Here is an 18,902-nt window from a genome sequence, read left to right as displayed (position 1 = left end):
GTTTCAGTGTCGCTATGAGCACGCTTGAGTTGCCTTAGGAGCTTTATCTCTCCCTGCGCACAATAGGGAGAATATTGATGTTTCATTCTGCCTTCAAAATTAGTTCTCATTATTTTCCCAAAAACTAGTTCCTGTGTATGAGGGCTATGGTGACCAGAAGCAGTCTGCACACTTGACCTACCTATAGAGAGGTCCTGATTAATCTTCTCTCTACAAACTAATTATTTCTTAATACATGGCTTGATGAAGATTGTTCAAAATAATGTTTTGAGCAGGTTGAAAATGCTTGAGCTGAAGTATAAATTTTTAAATACTGCTCTTCTTGACTTTGAGTTAAGTATTTGTCCAGATACTACTTTGTGCTATTAAAAGCCCAAATTATAAGTCATGTCATAGTTTTCTACACTAAGTTCTAAAAAATTAAGCAATTGAATATATCTGTGTTTAATAAACGTATTAAAAACTGTACACGCTTGTTTTGTGCAAAGAAAATCTGTTCATTCTATTTAGGTAAATTTATCTGCAAATGTTCGTGTTTATGGTTAAAGGGCAAGAATGAACATTTTTTTAGGAGATGGTAAATAAGTAAAATAGATCACTTTGCTGAACAGTTCAAAATTTAGTTGTCTCTAGGAATATCTAAGTATTAAAAAGGTCTTTTTTTGTTTCCAATAGTGGATAAGGAACACAAATATGTTGTTTCTTCCTTCATTACTCATCTCCTAAGTAGAGCTTTCACATTTCTACTTCACAGGCCTGCTGAGATGTGATGAAACATGCTTTACGTATGTACCACTAGCCAAATATTGGATCTAATTCTTTTATTTCTTCCAGATATTTATTTGCAAATATATGTGAACTTCTCCAACTATTTTCTGTCATGCAAGGCAGTTCAAGTAATTGGGTGTCTTGAATTGTAGTCTGTATGAGCTTTTTAAAGAAACAGTGAAATTAAAACAAGCAAAACCCTTGCTTGCAACACAGTCAGTCAGTCAGTCAGTCAATCTCTCTAACCAAAAAAAAAAAAAAAATAGATATTTGGTTCTTTCACAAAGCATTTATGTTTTGTTTAGTCTGAAAAAACCTCCATATTCCACAACCAACTGTCTTTCCATCCTAACATGAGTAACTGATAGCAATTTCTAATTTTTTTCTCCGCTGTTATAATTTTCATATGTACTGACAATTCTGGCATTTTTTGTGACACAGTGGTTCTGCTCTTACAGTACAGCAACAGGTGCTGGAGCAGTTGCCATTGTTACAATGCTAACAAAGTCATTTACCAAGATCCTGGGCTCAAAACTTTTCAGAACATCTGGGTTTTTTTGGTTCCTCGCACATTACTTTCAGAACTTTTTTGACTTCAGAAGTATTTCCCTGCTTAAAAAAGAAGGGTTTTTTGGGTTTGTTTGTTTGGGGGTTTTTTTAAGTGGGAATTACTTCAAAAGCAAAGGAAACTACTGAAGTTCTTTGCCTTATCTTTAACTAAAAGAAAATTCTGAGGTGAAAAATCACCCTACAGTAGTGATGGAACAAGAGAGGTCAAGGCAAATCACTTTATGGTACAAAAAATAATTAGGTAAAAATGAGTGGCCTTAGTATCGATGTTGACATGTGCTGTAAAGAAAGGAAGATGTTTCCCAAGATGTGTAACTATCTTTGCAGAGGGAAGGGACATACAGTTCCACCTGTTCTGGCAAATGGTATGACAAAGTATGACCCAGTAGCTGGGCAAAATGTGCTGCCCAGGGATCAATGAGCATTTTCAGTTCTCTTTGTCTGAGTCCTGGTAATCTCCAGGCCATGACCCAAGTCCCAGTGGGGCCATGAAAGAACAGTTAGAAATTCTCCAAGCTACATCTGGCTAGGGAGGAGGATTGTAGCCCTCTGGGTGATTAACTGAAGCTCTGGAATGTGAGATTTTCTTGTAATCTTTATCTTAATGTGTAACTGCAAGTGTAATGGGAAAGCTGAGGGCAATCCTATTCTCAATCCTGTTTTCCCCAAGGCCCTCAAAGGATGGTGACTGAGGCAGCTTATGGAGTTGCAGATCCCCTGGTTTCAGACAATTTCTGGGTCCTAAGTGCAGTCTGAATGGGAAACAAAGGATTGTCACTTGTTGAAAGCAGCTGCTCCATAGGAGATCGGGTTTTAGATAGTAAGCCGAAGAAATCAGCCAAGACAGTGTTTTTTCCCTCTTTAAAGGTGTGGCACTTAGACCTGGTTTTCTCACAGCTTTTACTGTTTTCTCTTAAATTTTTTGTAAACTCTCTTCCTTCCATGCATATTTAGTACAGCTTTAGCCACTTTTGGAGGCTGCCTGCTTTCAGGCAGCTAACTACAAACCTAGCTGGGAATGATGGCAATGGTTTCAACTCAAAGCAAGCTTTCCTCTGATTTCTGATATTTCTTTTTCATCTCTGTTAAAACCGCTTACAAGCTGCCCTCTTAACATGTGCTACACACTTGCAGGCCAATCTGCCCCTGCTGCAGCGGGAGCTGCTGCACTGTGCAAGGCTAGCCAAGCAGAACCCAGCCCAGTACCTCGCCCAGCACGAACAGCTGCTTCTGGATGCCAGCACCACCTCACCTGTTGACTCCTCAGAGCTGCTTCTCGATGTGAACGAAAACGGGAAGAGGCGAACTCCAGACAGGTGAGCACCCCCTGCGCTTTCCGTACCCTGCCCAGAGTGTCCGTGGGCCCAGGATGCTGAGGGTGGGTGCTAGGGGGGATACTCTGATGGTGTTCCCTGCCTGCCTTCAGGTCCAACCTGACCGTGAATGTTTCCAGAGATGACGCATCCACCACCTCTCTGGGCAGCCAGTGTTTCACCACCTTTCATATTAAAGGTTTCTTCCTTATATGTGGTTTGAATCTATTCTCTTATCAGCTTAAAATCATTATCCCATGCCCTTTCATAACAGGCCCTGCTTATGCATGTTGACATACATATTTACATGTGTATATATATAGAGAGAGCTACATACACATATATATTTCTGAGTATATAAATATAATACATACACACACATTTCAGTCACCTCAGGACACACTGTGGTCATATCAACACAGAAGTAATTGTCAGCCAGTCCTGTAGTACCCTGTGCACAGTATTTCTGTCATGAAGTGACCAGCAGCAGATCATGCCTGCTCCATATGCAACTCCTTTGCATCTGACGTTTTGTTGAACTCTACATTAAATGTTAGGAGAGTCGCTAGGCATTTATATTGGGAAGCACAAGGCAAATCCCAGAGCACTCTCAGGGCTTTGGCTCCTTCTGCTGTTCCATATTTCCATATCCATACATGGAATATGCATATTTCATTCAAATATGGATATTTCTTTCAAAGAGGAGAAATGTTCACTGAAATCTCTTTTGTTGTTGAGCTGAGGAGAGTCCATGCAGAAGTGGAGCAAGTGAATATATGTGTGTGAAGTACAGTAGCTTTAGGGGTATGGAACAGTTATTATTTTTTGAAATAAAGCTCTTTGTTTAGTGTTAGAAGGAAATTACTCTTGTGGTTATTTACTTTTAACTGTCTTTCTATGCTAATGTTAGAAATTCAACTGGCATTTACATTTTACCTTTGGGAAACTCAGGTATTGTATTTTTCATTGATTTGTTTGCCATGGGTTTTATAGTGTGGAAAACTTTTATTGTGCTGTTCTGCCAAATACCACTACCTGTATACCTGAGGTATGCAAGTATCCTAGTTATCCTTTAAATGAAAAAGATGATTTGCAAAGTCAAGAAGCCTTGTAACTTTGTGCAGGTGACATTTTTGTGTTGGAACAGGCTTGAATGGCACAAAAAATAAAGAGAAAACAAAGTCTGAAAGTTCACAGTAAAACTTTAGACGTCTCATAGCTGGAAGTGAACAGTAAAATTTAAAGTCACATAGCCATTAGATAGAAAAAGATGCAAAAGCATTTGAAATTAGTTTGCCCAAGATTGTGTTTCAGAAAAATCACTGTGGACCAGCAAGAAAATTAATGTACAATCAGAAAAGTTCTTTTTATATGCAGCTACCCTCTTTTCACCAGTTTTTCCAGACAAGTAGACCAAACTCTGAAGCAGCTATTGGGGTTAACACAAGCATGGTTCAGCACCCCAGAAAGATGATTAATTTTTGGACATTTTACATGTATCCTCTTACTATGTGCCATGAAATAACTTTTCCAAAGCTGAAATTTAGCACCTCGGGGCTTTTCTGCCTATCCTCAGTCTTTGCAGAGTAGTGTACCAAAACATCTGTTAAAAAGGCCTGTTAATATCTTGTGAATTACTTAAATGTCAGCATGCTGTTGTGTCAGTAGCAGACACAACATTTTTCATACAAGGCGATAGACACACATGAAATTATCTCATAAGCCAATGAGGTATTGCTTGACAGAATACAGAGGAGAAGAGGGATGTGCTTTCCTGACAGCCCTAACTCACTTTTTTTTTTTCCTGTTAATAGAGAGCAGTGTTACTCATATCTCCCATAAAGCCACAAAGAAAAAAAATGCAAAATAAAGTGTTTCCTTTGCCTTCCATCCTTAGCATTTGGAATAATGCTCTCTCTCTTTGAGGCCCTGTTTGACAGCATTGAATTTCAGTTATTTTGTAGTAAGAATAGTCTCACCTGCATTATCTTTAGTCCTGCTTGTGAGGGAGAAGATGGGTGATGCAGGTAGAGACCAGGACAAGAACTTTGTAATGGAAAGACCTTGTGTTGGTTTTATAACAAACATGACAGAAGATTAGCACATAAAGGTACCAGCAGATCAGGAGAATGTTGGATTTTAAAGTCAGTCTTAATTTTTTAATTAAAACTGAGGCCCAGACCTAGAGACATTTGGGTATGGTTTATGAATTGTCGTCTCAGCATTTCCTTTCAGTTAAAACATGTAGGTGCTCTTGAAATTCCTAAGTCTCTGCTTGCAAAGTCAAGTGCCTTTGGCTTCACAGCTGAAGTCTCTATTAGGCTGTGAACAACTTGAGGAGCCTTCAGCTCCTCCACAGGTAGTAATGCAGCTTTTGGGGTAAGGCATAGACAGTTTAACTTCCATTGTTGTGGGTAAGAGCCTGTGTTGGAATTCCTATGGCCCAGGGAGGGTGCAGTGTGGGGTGTCTCACTGGCCTGCACATTCCGAGGTGCAGCAGTTTCTGTCAGTTGCAGCCTGAAATTCATCTCCTTAGTTCTGGGGGAGTGGTGTTTCAGAAAAACTCATCCTTTCTTTTTGACTCTGCAACTATTTGGTGTAATGAAAAATGCTCACGTGAAAGGAGACCACCCAGTGTGCTCATTAGAATGGTACCTTGAGCTTAAAAAAAGAAGTTGGTTTTGTTCAAGGTCAAGCAACCGTGTCACTGGTTAGTCACATCTACATCTCCATTGGCTATGACTATAATAAAAGCTATACAGAAAAATATATGTTGTACTGTTGTCTGAGCCAAGTTCAGTGAGTTGTCTTGTGCACTCAAGAACATTTGTGCAACAGATTCAGTAAAAAGAACAAGATGCTTTTGGAAAGATTCTTAAATTTACTGAATTGGAGTCTGCATACATTTTAATGTGGATAATGTAAGTAAATCAACCACAAAAAACTGTCCTCAGAGGCAGAACATGCCTAGACTGAGCGAGTATTGAAACCAAATACTTGTCTGGCTTTATACTCATTACACTATTAATTATTTTAATTGTTTACAGAGGAGCATGAGGAAACATCTGGAAATATATATACCTTTTGTTTAGAAATATAAGTAATTTTCAAATGTAGTAATAAAAATTCAGCAGAAGATATCAGACACACTTTAAGGGAAGGGTTTACTGTGATTCCATGGCTAGTAAATGAAAAAAAAAAAAAAAAAAAAAAAAAAAAAAGGCTCAAAGATCACATCTTTCCAGGAGAACTAAGTGCAGCTGGAGTAATTTTGATTCAAGGTTTGTGTCTTACTGAAGTAAACTGTGTTATCTTTTTCACTTCCCAAGGTATATGATACAGATATATAGATATGTAGTTATACACTGGCATGCATTGCATATAATGTATATGTTATATATATATATATAGACACACACACATACACAATTATATTTTTCATTTGGGCATGGGTAACTGCATACCATTGATTCCAGTAGAGGCAGAGTACAGTAGAGGAGTACATGAGGCAGCTGCCTCATGATTTTTTGTTAAAGAAAGTCCACATACAGTAATTTTTTCTGCTTATAATTTCAGAACCTTTTTTGCACATCCATTTTCCAATTCTGGTTATTTATCTGCATATCCAAGTCTACTGTATGTGAGGTTTTATAGAGCAATCTGACAGCTGAGCTTTGTGTTTTACTGAATATTTTCTTGGTGCATATGGTCTGACACGGATGAGCAGCCACGGTGAGATTTTGGAGTCTATTAAACTAGCTCATTAAAAAGATCAATCTGTTTCTGTAATAACACTGGGAACCCTCAGTCACTGCAAGAGAGGAAAACTGACACCTGAGGAGACAACACATTTTGGTAATTTGTTCATGACATGTCATGAACAAAGTGTTCACTGTATTTTGTTTACAAGTTTTGGAGTTTACATTGCGCTGTAGTGAAGCAAAGGAACTTGTACCACAGTGAGTTTTTATTTTGGTGAATGAATGCTTTATTACAAATCACATGATTTTAAATACAATAACAATAAAAAACTTGGTGCTAATTACTCATCCTTTGAGTTTGCTGATGGCATGTGAGCATGTCATACAGTGACTCTACATTTATGACAGCTGCCTACAAAGTGGATGAAGGATAACAAAAATTTCTGTTAAAATAGCATTATTTTGAGTGAGAAGAAAACAAAAGTGGCCATGTCTATGTTGTGACTTTAGAAAGTGCTGCTGTGGTTGCAGTACTCTTGGAACCTGTGACAAGAAATATGTGTCGAAGGTACCTGGGCACAGAGATCAGTTTTGGTAATACTGTTACGTAAATCTTACTTGAACAGGCTCCTCAGTATCAGTAAGGTGAAGGATGCTCACAGTTCTTAAATCTGTGCTCCTTGTATGCCATGTGTAATTATGAGAAATTTTAGAAGAATTTTAAAATTCATAATATGAACTGTGAGCAAGGCAGAAAAGTAATCTTTTCTGTAACACAGCATTGTAAACAGCTACTTTATTCCAGCAAAGCATTATCATTTGTTTGATTTGTCAAACCTTTATTGGTGGAAGTCAGTTTAAATCAAAGCATCTTGCACAAATTGTAGATGAACAGCTTTGTCTCATTTTTGTAAGCTGACTTTAGTGTTCTTTGAAATTCATGTAATACTCTTGATCAGGTGAAAATTTTCTTGCCAAGGTAGTTTTGCATGGTCAGATTTTCTACCCAGCAAATTATCCATAAATTGCAATAATTTAAAACTGAAAGCACAACCTACAAACAACATAAATTCCATTAAATGAGTACAGGTCAAAAAGTAGTGTCTATTTTGCTGTCTTTAATCTGAGTAAATCATGGCTTCAAGTAAAATAACCCCTTGTGTGCTTATAGCTGAAGGACTCCATCTTTGTCATATTGCTAATATTCCAAACAACTGTGTTGATTTATAGGCACATCAAGGAAAATGTGGCCAACAGGAGTAAGAAAAGATGTGTCAGCTATGTTTCTTATACATTCACTGTTATTTCATCTCTACAACTTGTGGTTGCTTTGCAAAATCAGATGAAAGCAGATTAAAATTGTGGTGGTGATGTATTTGGAACTACTATTCACATGGGTGTGCCAGGTACTGGGAAACAGGAGTGCTTCCACAAGCACCTGGGAAAATGCTGTTGCCCCAAGGGAATGAGACCTAAAATAATGAGTAGGACTGAAATCAGAAGCAGATTAGTAGGTCGAATTCAGAGCATCTGAATTATGATCTTCAGTGCCTGGTCTTTTATCACTATATTCAGTGTATTGAGATATAGTAAATTTGGCAGCAATTCCTGTTCTGATAAGGTTCTCTAAGTTGTTACCTTTTTATATATTTTTATGTGATCAGAAACATTAAATGAGTTTATATACAGTCTCATTCTGGTATTCTGGTAAGCTGTGTATTTGGTCAGTGCAGAAAATATAACAACAAACTGTAGAATTAAATTTTTACACCCAGAAAAGACATGACAGCCATTACCCAGCATAGTAACAAAAACATCACTTCAGTAAATATGTTTTCAAAAGTCATGTTAGTTTCTGTGTTAGTCAGTGGATATGCTGGTGTGTTTTCCAAACTAAAGAAGTACATTCCAGTTAAGGTAATTCAGTACAAAGCAACCGCAGAAATACCTGTACATTAAGGTGCAAATATATACATTTGTATGAAAACATACATTTTTAACATCAAGCTGTAGTGCAGAAGAGGAAAACTGGATTCCCACTTGTCCCAGTTTTATGCCTTTACTTTTCCGACACTGAGTGATGAAATGTCAATGAGTTATTGTTTACTGTTTCTGACTTTTACTCAGTTAAGTTAGAGAACATTCTAAGTAAAGGACTTATGTGAATTGTTAGTTTGCCTTGTACAGACAGGAAAATCTATTTCTTTTGCTTGCATAGTATTTTGACAACTGGGGGATTGGCACATTGAGTTTGAGGAAATATGTGCAAAGAAAACACACACCAGCAAATAAATACAAGCTTGTCTTGAGGAGCTGTCAGAAACATCACCACCCATTGGGGGTTATTGCAAGCAGTTACATCATGCCAAAAGTAATAAAAATATATATAATGGACCTCAGGTTTTCTTGGTTGAGAGTTTTCACAGCCATACTGCATTTCTTTTGGAGCAAGGTACATGGTCCACTTTAGCAAAGTATGTCTTTTATATCTGCCCAAAATTAGAATAAATGTCCTGCTGTTCTGGTGAAAGATTTGTCTCTTTTTGCCAAGTTACAGTTTGGTAAAATACATATATACCTGCAGTTTCTCTGGCATTAGTAATTTTGGTGAGGTCTCTGAGAATTTGCTTCACTCCTTCTGAAAACAGTGCAGCCCATTTTTTGCTAGTTACAAGATCTTAGTTTGATTCTCTATCTCAGAAGATATTGGCAATTATTTGATTTCATCCTTCCTCTCATTGGCAGTAAATGGGAACCTGTTAAGGGATGACAATTAATAAACCACGTGTTTCTCCACAGACAGTCCGTCAAAGATGGTTGATTGGTTTCTGGGCTAAGACTTGTTATAGGGCAGTTGGTTTTAACACCAGGCAAACAAGAAAATTCCCTCAAATTTACCTATCTGTCAAAGTGTCAAAAAAATTTTATTATGAGGAATGTTACATTATACCATCCATTTCTTCCAGAGGATAAAGTTCTTTTATAAAAAAGCTGGAATATATCAGCAGTTTAATAAAGGTTTTTGGAGGGAGGAATGAAATCTCAGTTTGTAATATTTATATCTAATAAACTTTCTGATCAAAGCTAATATTTTGTAGGTTTTCTTTATTCACATGGTTAAAAGAAACCTAAACATATTTTGGTGAAATGAAACTTCCCCAAAAGGATTGTCAGCCTGTTTGAGTAACTCTAGGGTTTTTTTGTTATTTTGTTGTGGGGGATTTTTTTGGTTTTTTGAGGTTGGTTTGTTGTTTGTTTTTGTGTTTGGTGTTTTTTTAACATATATTTTATTTTAATGGCAAATCAATTCAGGAGTTCAAGGTTCTCAGGCAGAGATGTCAAGTAGAGATTTCTTTTGAAATAGCAGATTACAAATTGAATTAAAGAGTAACTAGAACATTAAAACCCCTGCCCTTCTCCTCAGTAGCTCTTCCAAGTTGCCTGAGTATAAAACCCCTGTCTAAGAGTGATGGAGTGAGAAATCCTGAACATTACTGAAGACTTGAGTCTAACCACATCTTCCTGCGAAATTAATGACAGTCGTGGCACCTTTGACTTGAATAGCCCTGATGGTGAAAAATCTCTGAAGGATGCATTTCTCATGATTTAGAGTCAATTCTTCCCAAAGTCTGAGTGACACTGATCTTGATGGGAGCTCATGGCGTGCTGAGCTTCAGCACACTGACATGTACCGCTAGACTTTCTGGTATACTCTTGAAAAAGAAAAAAATCTTGAACTAAGATTTCTCCTAATCATCATAAGCTGTACCACTACTGGAAATAGGAATTTTTTGGTCTCTAGCTTCACGTATCAGCCGATGGTTTCATCTCTGCAATTGCATGTGTACCCACCTCGTCAGTCTGTGGTCTCAGTGAAGGCTGCTTTCTCTCCAGCCCCTCGTTAAGTGTTTCCATCAGAAGGCTCACTCCGCTAGTATTTCTCAAGTTACAGGGATGGTTACACAAGGTGAATGAGTCCTTTGTATGTTTCCAATCAGCAGTGTTATGAAATGTTCTGCAACACCACACATTTGGAGCAAAGTGAAAGAACAAACTTTAGTTCCTGAAGCTGCATGTGTAGGTGGGGGTGCATGTTCCCAAGCTCTATTCACTAAGTAATTAAAGTTCCTTTGCTTTGTTTTTCAGAACCAAAGAAAATGGCTTTGACAGAGAGCCTTTGCACTCAGAGCATCCAAGCAAGCGGCCCTGCACTATTAGCCCAGGCCAGCGGTACAGTCCAAATAATGGTTTATCTTATCAGCCCAATGGTCTGCCTCATCCCACCCCACCTCCACCTCAGCATTATCGTTTGGATGATATGGCCATTGCCCACCACTACAGGGACTCATACAGACACCCCAATCACAGGGACCTCAGGGACAGAAACAGACCTATGGGTAAGGCATGTTCACTTTCTGCATTGTTTTTTCAGGTTTCTGTTTCCCTTATAACTCGATTTTGTGAACAAGACATTTTTGCCTGCTGTTCAGATACAACCTTTATGGCTGTTTGTCCATCCAGCTGCTTCTAATGGCCTTATTTCAGACCTGTATTTGTAAAAATGGATTGAATTGTGTCTCTAAGTAAGAGGGTCAGAAGCAGGAGGAACCTGTGTTTTCAGAGCAGCCTGGCTGACATGGACACTCAGGTGTATGTCAGGCAAGGATAGGTGGTAGAGCCTTTTTTTTTTCTTCTAATGTCAGATTTGTGGTGATAGCAACACCAATATAGCTTGATTTCAGCTTAGAGCAGAAGAAAGTTGTTACCTTTCAGAGAAGTGTTTTGTGTGTGACATCTCCAGAGTGGATGGGGATGTCTGAGAAGAACAGCAGAAGCACCAGCCACACCCTGCACAGCACAGTTTGGTTTAATGGGATGCCTGATGCTCTTGGATTTTGCTTCACATCTGCACTTACTGTTCTTCCTTGTTTTAAACAAATCTTCAGTAAAAGAGGAACACTTACAAATATCCAGCATCTGTATAGAGGAGGCTAAACAAAGAACAAGTGTTGGCTCCCCTTGAGTGTTGATAATAAATACTGGCTTGGTTGTATCATGTTGTCAGCTGCTGTGATATATGTGCTACATTTTAACCACATGTTGTTTAAACATCTGTGAAGGGATGAACCCTTAATGATGCTCTGTTGACATGGTAGTAATTACTGTATTTAGTGAAATAACATGCAGTTTATACTAATATTTTTTCAAGTCTCTGAAGTACAGCTAGTATTATATGCACTGAGTTACCAAATAATTGCCTTGCTGACTTCAACTAGTGCAAATGAAAATTTATATATTGTATTATGTTATATTCATATATATAATAATTGTACATAGTTGGAAAGAGCAATGTCCGTTTTTGAAAAGTCATTTTGCAACCTATAGAACTTACAGAATTGAAGACATTAAATTGAACAAAACAATAGCACCTTATGTGGGGAAAAGTACTAAAGAGAACTTAGAGCAAAGTTTAAGAAACCTTCTTTTTTTGTGGTGGCATTCCTGATGCTAGAACAGGTAATATATTATATTTTTGTCTATAGGCTCTGTTTTCTTTAGCTTTTTTCTTTTTTTTCCGTAGAGGACTTCCAACATTGTAAACATGATTTGCTCCTCTTTGGCAGGGTTGCATGGCACGCGTCAAGAAGAAATGATTGATCACAGGCTAACAGACAGAGAATGGGCAGAAGAGTGGAAACATCTTGACCATGTAAGGGCTAAATATCTATTTATGTATAGTTGTCTGAACAGAGGCCTTCTAAGATAGGAATTTAAATTTTTTATTTTCAAACCTATCTGAATTCCAGGACAACTTTTGAAATCTTTGCTGATTAAATCAGAGGGCTTGATGTTCCCCATTAAGCCTTATCAGGCCTTGCTGATAAGTGTCTCCTGCATTATCCTACTTATTACAGTCTGCCAATAGAGGAATGGACTTTCTCTATAAGCTCTGGATCTGGGGATTGGATTTGATCCTGAATTTATTAGCTCTTCTAAAATTTGTAGGCATCAGTTCTGGACCACATTTTGAGTCCTCTGTGGTGCCATGTAATACTAGTGCTAGGGCTACAGCCTGTTGTTGTCTCCTTGTGTTTGTTCTTTCTCCTGTAAGTCCCTATCTGTATGGTTTGGGATCACCCATTAAAAAGGAAGGGATTGTCATTGAAAGTCTAGAAATGTTCAGCTACAGTTGAGGTTAACAGAGAGGGACTCCTTCATTATTAAAACCCATGCACTCGGTACATTAACGTTTTCTTTATTATTATGTCACTCTGCGAATAAAAAGTTCTTCTGTGTTTCTGTGCTCCATTCACTGCTGTGAATAGTTGTTGAACTGTATAATGGACATGGTGGAAAAAACCAGGCGATCTCTCACTGTCCTACGGCGATGTCAAGAAGCAGACCGTGAGGAGCTGAATTACTGGATACGGCGGTACAGTGATGCGGAGGATTTAAAAAAAGGCGGAAACAGCAGCAGTAGTCATTCCAGACAGCAGAGTCCAGTGAATCCAGATCCAGTTTCATTAGGTACAGTATCCTCATTGAAAATCCTGTACTGATTCTCTTTAAGCTCAGCTAAGTGATAAATGATGTTTGCATTTGTTCTTCTGATTGTTCTGTTATAGTGATGATTCCTCTCTGCTGACTGCTGAATTAACTATAACTCTTATGCCCAAACAGTGGTGTTTCTGGGTTTGGCTTGAGGGTTTTTTGGGTGATGCTTGGTTATTTGCTTTATATTCAGCAAAGTCTGAGAGGGTGAGGTGGGAGGACAGACTGTCATGTAGGGGTGGTAGAGCAGTGAGATATGCACTCACTCTCTGTTCCTTCTGACTCCTTCTCTTGCCTGATGGTTTAAAAAAATCTGTATATATTTGCAGTTTGAAACTGGAGCTTTCACCTTCTTAAATCAAATTACTTAATTTGAAACTTGTCTTTCTAAGAAAATGGAGTTGTAAAGATGCAGGCACTTCCTAGGTGTGCTTGGTTTCTGTTTAAGAAGGGAACAAGATCTGGGATGTTCAGTCATGCACTCATGATCCTCCTAGGTCTGTGTCTGTCACTGCAACTTGCACAGGTGTGTCTGAGGACTGTTCATTGTGTATTTCCATGGAGCTGTGCAGGCCCTGGCTCAAGCTGCAGAATTTGAGCTGGGTGCGCTGCAGCCTTACAAGGACCAGACCAAACAGCTGGGCTCTCACCCCTGCAAACCTTCAGAGTCTGTCTTGCACAGTGCCTCACACAGCTACTCTAAGAGGACTCTGCTCTATAAAAACAGGCTTTTGTTTTGGGGGCTTTCTGTAGGTTACTAGTGTTTGGACCTTTTTCTACCCCATCTCATCACTTTTGTGGCAGGTATGGTAAAGAAACTTCTTGGTGATGCCTTTTTATTGTTCTTGCTCTTTTGAAGACAACAGGAGACTATGCTTGCTTATCCAATATTGTCTTATAGAAAATAAATTGTTTGTATCCAATTCCATCCACTCAAAGTCATCATAAACTGTGCTTATTAGTAGAATTGCATGTGTGCGTTATTTTGCAACTACATTTTAACTGTGTTTTCCTTTTGCCTTTAAGAGTAACCTACTAAGTCAAAAATTTATTTAATTGCAAATCAAAAAACAGGAAAACAAATCTAATCCTATTCTATCATTCTCTTGGTAAATTTCTGGAGTTATTACTGTAATATTTAGTGCCTCTTGATAACAAACTCCTCCTTTTTTGTGTGTGTGTGTCAAATTACCTGAGTCAATAGCTCTATAAATGTGCTCCAATCAGTGGAAGGAAGTGTTATAGAAATGCTTCCATAGTTTGCTAATAAGTCCAGTCTCTAGAGGAGCCCTTCTGAGAAAGTATTGAGGTAATGGCTCATATGAACAGTGCTAAATGTAATGTAAAGAAAGACTCATAAATAAGGCATCTGAAACTCCAATCACATCTGCAACTTCAGGAAGAACACTTGTGAGTAGATCAAAAGCAGTGGCTCACTTCTCTAGTAAAGCTGTGATGAAGAAAGAGACAGGCCATGGTGCAGTTAGTAGGTAAAAAAATTTGAAAGGTAACTTGATTGTTGATATTTCCCCAAGGAAACTGGAACTCATGACATTTATCAAAACTTTATAGATAATATTACAATCCAAGAAAAATAGTCATCACCACAACAACAGGTACATAAGATAAAATGAAGATCAAGCATACAGTTAAATCCTTACATTAGTATTTGTTTGTGCGTTTGTCAAGATGAATTCTTGGAAACAGCAGAGTCTTCTGGTGTAAAAGATAATTACGCAGCGCAGCCTTTGCCATTGGACACATCAGTCAGCTCTGCAATACTGTGGGTACAAATGAACTGGCTGGAGTGAGTCCATTCAATTTTAACGTGTCCATTTTGGTTATTTGGTTGAAAAAATACTTCTGAGACTCACAAACATGAAACTTGGATTGCTTCAGCATTCATGTCAGTTGTAAATATTGGTAAGAAGTGCTTTTATGTCTGACATGACAGGGAGAAAATACTTACTTTGGAGTCTATGGAAAGCTAATCCTCATATTTCCTCAAATCTGGTAGTAATCTAGTTAGCAAAATGAAAACCCCTAACATTCAGAGGTGTAACAAAACTAAAGCAGTGTCTGTGAGCCTTGACATGCTTTAGGGCATTTTATTTTAGTTTTGAAGTGGGGAAAAAGGGATTGAAAAATTCCTCCAGTATTTTAATTAAAGTACAACAGCATGTAAATATTGGGGGGTTTGCTACAGAGATTCTAAATGTTAGTGATATCCCTTTGTACCTTTTCTTTTTTTATTTTTTTTTCTTTTTTTTTTTTTTTTTTTTTTTTTTTTTTTTTGCTTTGTTTTGTTTTGTTTTGTTTTTTTTTTTCTCCCCAACAAGGTAACCCACCCTTTAAATCCATCTTGTCATCTCCACTAGCAAGGGAGAAAAAAAATGGGGGCCATATGGCTACATTATCTGTGCCTTTGTTTCTTCTTTTTTACAATTCAAATATCATCACTGAAGTGATAACTTCCTGTTACAAACATTATGTCACAGTCTTTGTAGAAAGGTCTTGCTGAAAAACTCTGAGATGAGATCTAGCATGGATAGTTTGAGTTGAAAAGTAATTGAAGAAAATTATGGTTCTCATTTTGAACTAGTAGACCTTTCTTCCTGCCAAGGATTTTTGTTCTTCTTTTAATTTGACATCTCTGTAAATCATGTTGAGCCTGGAAGTTTGCAGTATCTGATCAATATTATTTCTGTTGATATTTTTAATTAAAAAATTAAATTAAATACTTGACCATTCATTTTAATGCAATGCAATCCAATACACACATTAGCCAGCTACAACAGGTTACAGGCTCCCATTATTCTCCAAGAATGTGCTGAAGGTAAGAGGGTCTATTCAGTCTGAATAATACATGTTTATGAAAGTCTAAAAATGACTCAGACTTTATATATATTCACTTGATTAACTGTGATGGTCTATGAAGTGAATAATACATCATCCAACTCCTCCATTTCTGCTGAAGGATTTCAGTACTACATACTGCAGCAGGACTGCAACTTTCATCCTAATAGTGAATAATTACCCATATCAGACACTGTATACTGAAATACACACAGTGGGATAAATTAAAGATGAGGGTTCTTCAGCATCATGGGTTATAAACAAGATCTATAACCATACTGAGTGCAGCTGTGGCTCTAGATAAGTGGAGCAGGCACACATCAGAAGGTCTGCAGCAGTGTTGATATTTTGTGTCTGTTGAATTTATCTGAATGAAAATCTTACAAAATAGAGTTTGAAATCTCCAGCTGAAGAGTGCTAATACCTGCAGGATTTGCCTCAGGAAACCAGGATTCTCAGAAGTATATGAATTTGTCAAAAACACATAGCTTAGCCATTTTTAAATACATTTTTAAATGTTAACCCTTTCAGATCCATTTTATTTTTTCTAAAGCTGTTCACAGTCATGTTTTCAATGTTAGCCAGACATTCCTGCCAACTCGTCTATCCATGCTGTGATTATAAACCTGCTCCTTTGCCATTTGCAGATAATCAGCATTGCTGTGATATGCATGATATTCTCAACATGAGCGAACCGTAATGCTGTGAATGCCACAGTAACATTTATAACTTGTAATTCTAGAATGTAAAGCCTCTGTGATACTGGTCACTGATGACATTAAGTATTGCTCTTAATCCACTCACTGCATAGGAGGTTTGGGCTAGATTGTGGCTTACTGAACTGCATGCTGTGAGGTAGGGCTCCAACTGCAGAAACATTGTATGTGTGTATTCTCAGTACTTCTGAAGTGGCCTCTGCTTGAGGATGATTCAGTAATACAGTACCTATGTGGCTTTTCTTTTCTTGTTCTTTTACAATGAGAACACAACAACTATATTTTTAACACTATTTCAAGAGGTGTTGCAATAGCCACAAAAATGTATTAGAGGGCAAAGAAGGGCAAAGATATACTTAAAAATACTGGGAACACTTGTCCCCCTACCAGATTTGCAAGCTAGTCTCATTCAGTGTTACCCACCTTCAGATCTCTATATTTAATTATGTGGAACTGGCACACTTTCGAACTTGACTCTTACAAACAAGGCAGTGAATATTTTATATTTGTTGCTCTGAGAATTTTTTGTTTGTTTTCTGTGTCCCACTAATGGTGTTACATTTATTATAGGATACAATGAAGCAGAACTTGCATATGAAATATGGAAACCACATAAATACATAAGAAGGCATATATATTTAATTTGTTCAGGGCTGCTTATATGTAGCTTTTATTATTTTTGAGTCTTATTATTCAGTACAGGATGTAGGGTATTATTATCACTGCCACTATTTCCATGAATGCAGTAAATTCTAAAAGAGCTCACAACATTGTCCGTTCATCTCCATTTCTTAACACTTTGTGTTATAGACTTGCATGTCACCGTCTGGTGATAAAAACCTCACCTTTTTTTTTTTTTTTTTTTTTTTTGCCAACTAACCTTCTGTCCTTCTTTCTAAGTATGAACTAGGCTTTTTGAGATTATTGAACATTTCTTTTCCTTCTAAGTCTTCCTATTCTGTTTTCTTGGGTTTGAGCCTTATTATCACATGAGAGTTCATATAATTTATTTGGTCCTTTCATTTCAGTTTCACTTTGCAGATCCATATTTATGGCTGGTTTTACAACTCTCCACATCCCTGTACATCTCTCTCTTTGGCACCTTTTCTCTTTATCTTAAAGCCACCAAAATTTTTCATTCAAATGTGAGAGCTGAAACCAATGCAAATTTTTGTGTTTTCTTCATGTGTATTCTCCTTTCCTACTCCAACAACTTCCTTACTATTTCAGAAGTTTGTTTCACATTAAAATATAAAATTCCAATATCATTTTTGATATCAAAAAATCTCTTTTGTTCTTAACTCATTTAAGCACTTACAGACAAGTACAGATTATTCTCATATATATATATATATATATGCTTTTTATTTTCCTTTGGTTCAGTAGGAACTGGACTAATTACCACCACATGTTTTCATGCCTTATCATAAATTTCAAGTAAATTCAGTAGTGTACACACTGTTGTTCTGCATAATGATATTGTTGCATTTTCACCATTAGCAAACCTTTGTTATTATGTCTGACATGTAAAGCCTTTTCCGAAGTCCTTTTCTGAATGATCTACCTTGTCACTTCAGATTATTCCTAATGTTGTCTGATTTCATTCCCTTTCCTTCCAGGCAGCATTTACTTTGACTTCCAGGTGCTGCAGTTATTTATTTAATGTCATGTGTTCTCCTCATTATGTTTTTTTGCTGTTGCTTTTACATTTAGTATTTTAGGGACTTTACTCAGTTGTGTTAATTTTGGTTTGAGTTTGTTAGATGCCCAAGTTAAGATCTTTTGTGCTTCAGTTTTAATGAGCAATTTTTGTGGTGCTTAAGCTGAAGGACTCCTTACCTTGAAAACACTAATATGTAAGATTTATATCCTCTGGTCATTTCCTGTAATTTAGCTTTAGAAAGAAGATTGTTTTCACAGACTCATCACCACTGACTAAACAATAGCCATGTTACTAAAATTTTTCTGGCTTGGACAATATGGTTTTTATTATCTTCATAAGTGCTTCTTGTCTTTTTTGTGCACCATTCCAAACTATGGGAAAGCCTTTCATAAGCTCTTGATTTAAGTCTTCTTAAAGCAGAGGATCTCATTCCTCATGTAAATAATTTGTGGTTGGAATAAGAGCTTGATTGATGTTTATGTTTTGGAAATTTTAACAATTAGCTGGCAATCTGGTCATTTATGTCATTGAATTCCATTTTTGGAAAGTCATGTGTACCAAAAAATCAGTTCCATCTCTCTCTGTCTTTTTTCTTTTTCTTTTTTTTTTTTTTTCTTCCTTCCCCCAAAAATAAGAGCCATAGACTTAAATCAAGGTTATGCTCCCCTTGCATGAGATGGTACCTTAAATAGTAGACAGACTCAACACAAAGTAAAGACATGAATGCAATAAACCCCTTGTTTTGCCATATTTGGAGCCTGGT

General features: G+C 37.3%; 1 protein-coding gene across 4 annotated transcripts in view; it reads left to right on the top strand.

The window, feature by feature from the left end:
* Positions 1 to 18,902, top strand: part of RUNX1T1 (RUNX1 partner transcriptional co-repressor 1) — a 114,059-nt gene that overhangs the window by 74,727 nt on the left and 20,430 nt on the right. For all 4 annotated transcript variants that reach the window (XM_083854991.1, XM_083854990.1, XM_083854992.1 and 1 more), the window contains 4 exons: positions 2,473 to 2,654; positions 10,499 to 10,749; positions 11,977 to 12,062; positions 12,679 to 12,880. In XM_083854991.1, coding sequence (XP_083711117.1) covers positions 2,473 to 2,654; positions 10,499 to 10,749; positions 11,977 to 12,062; positions 12,679 to 12,880 — 721 coding nt within the window. The remainder of the gene's footprint in view (positions 1 to 2,472; positions 2,655 to 10,498; positions 10,750 to 11,976; positions 12,063 to 12,678; positions 12,881 to 18,902) is intronic.

The sequence above is a fragment of the Zosterops lateralis genome (assembly GCF_965231275.1).
Source record: "Zosterops lateralis genome assembly, chromosome: 1".
Lineage (NCBI taxonomy): Eukaryota > Metazoa > Chordata > Aves > Passeriformes > Zosteropidae > Zosterops > Zosterops lateralis.
The sequence above is the reverse complement of the archived record's forward strand: the minus strand, read 5'-3'. Positions and strand labels throughout refer to the sequence as shown.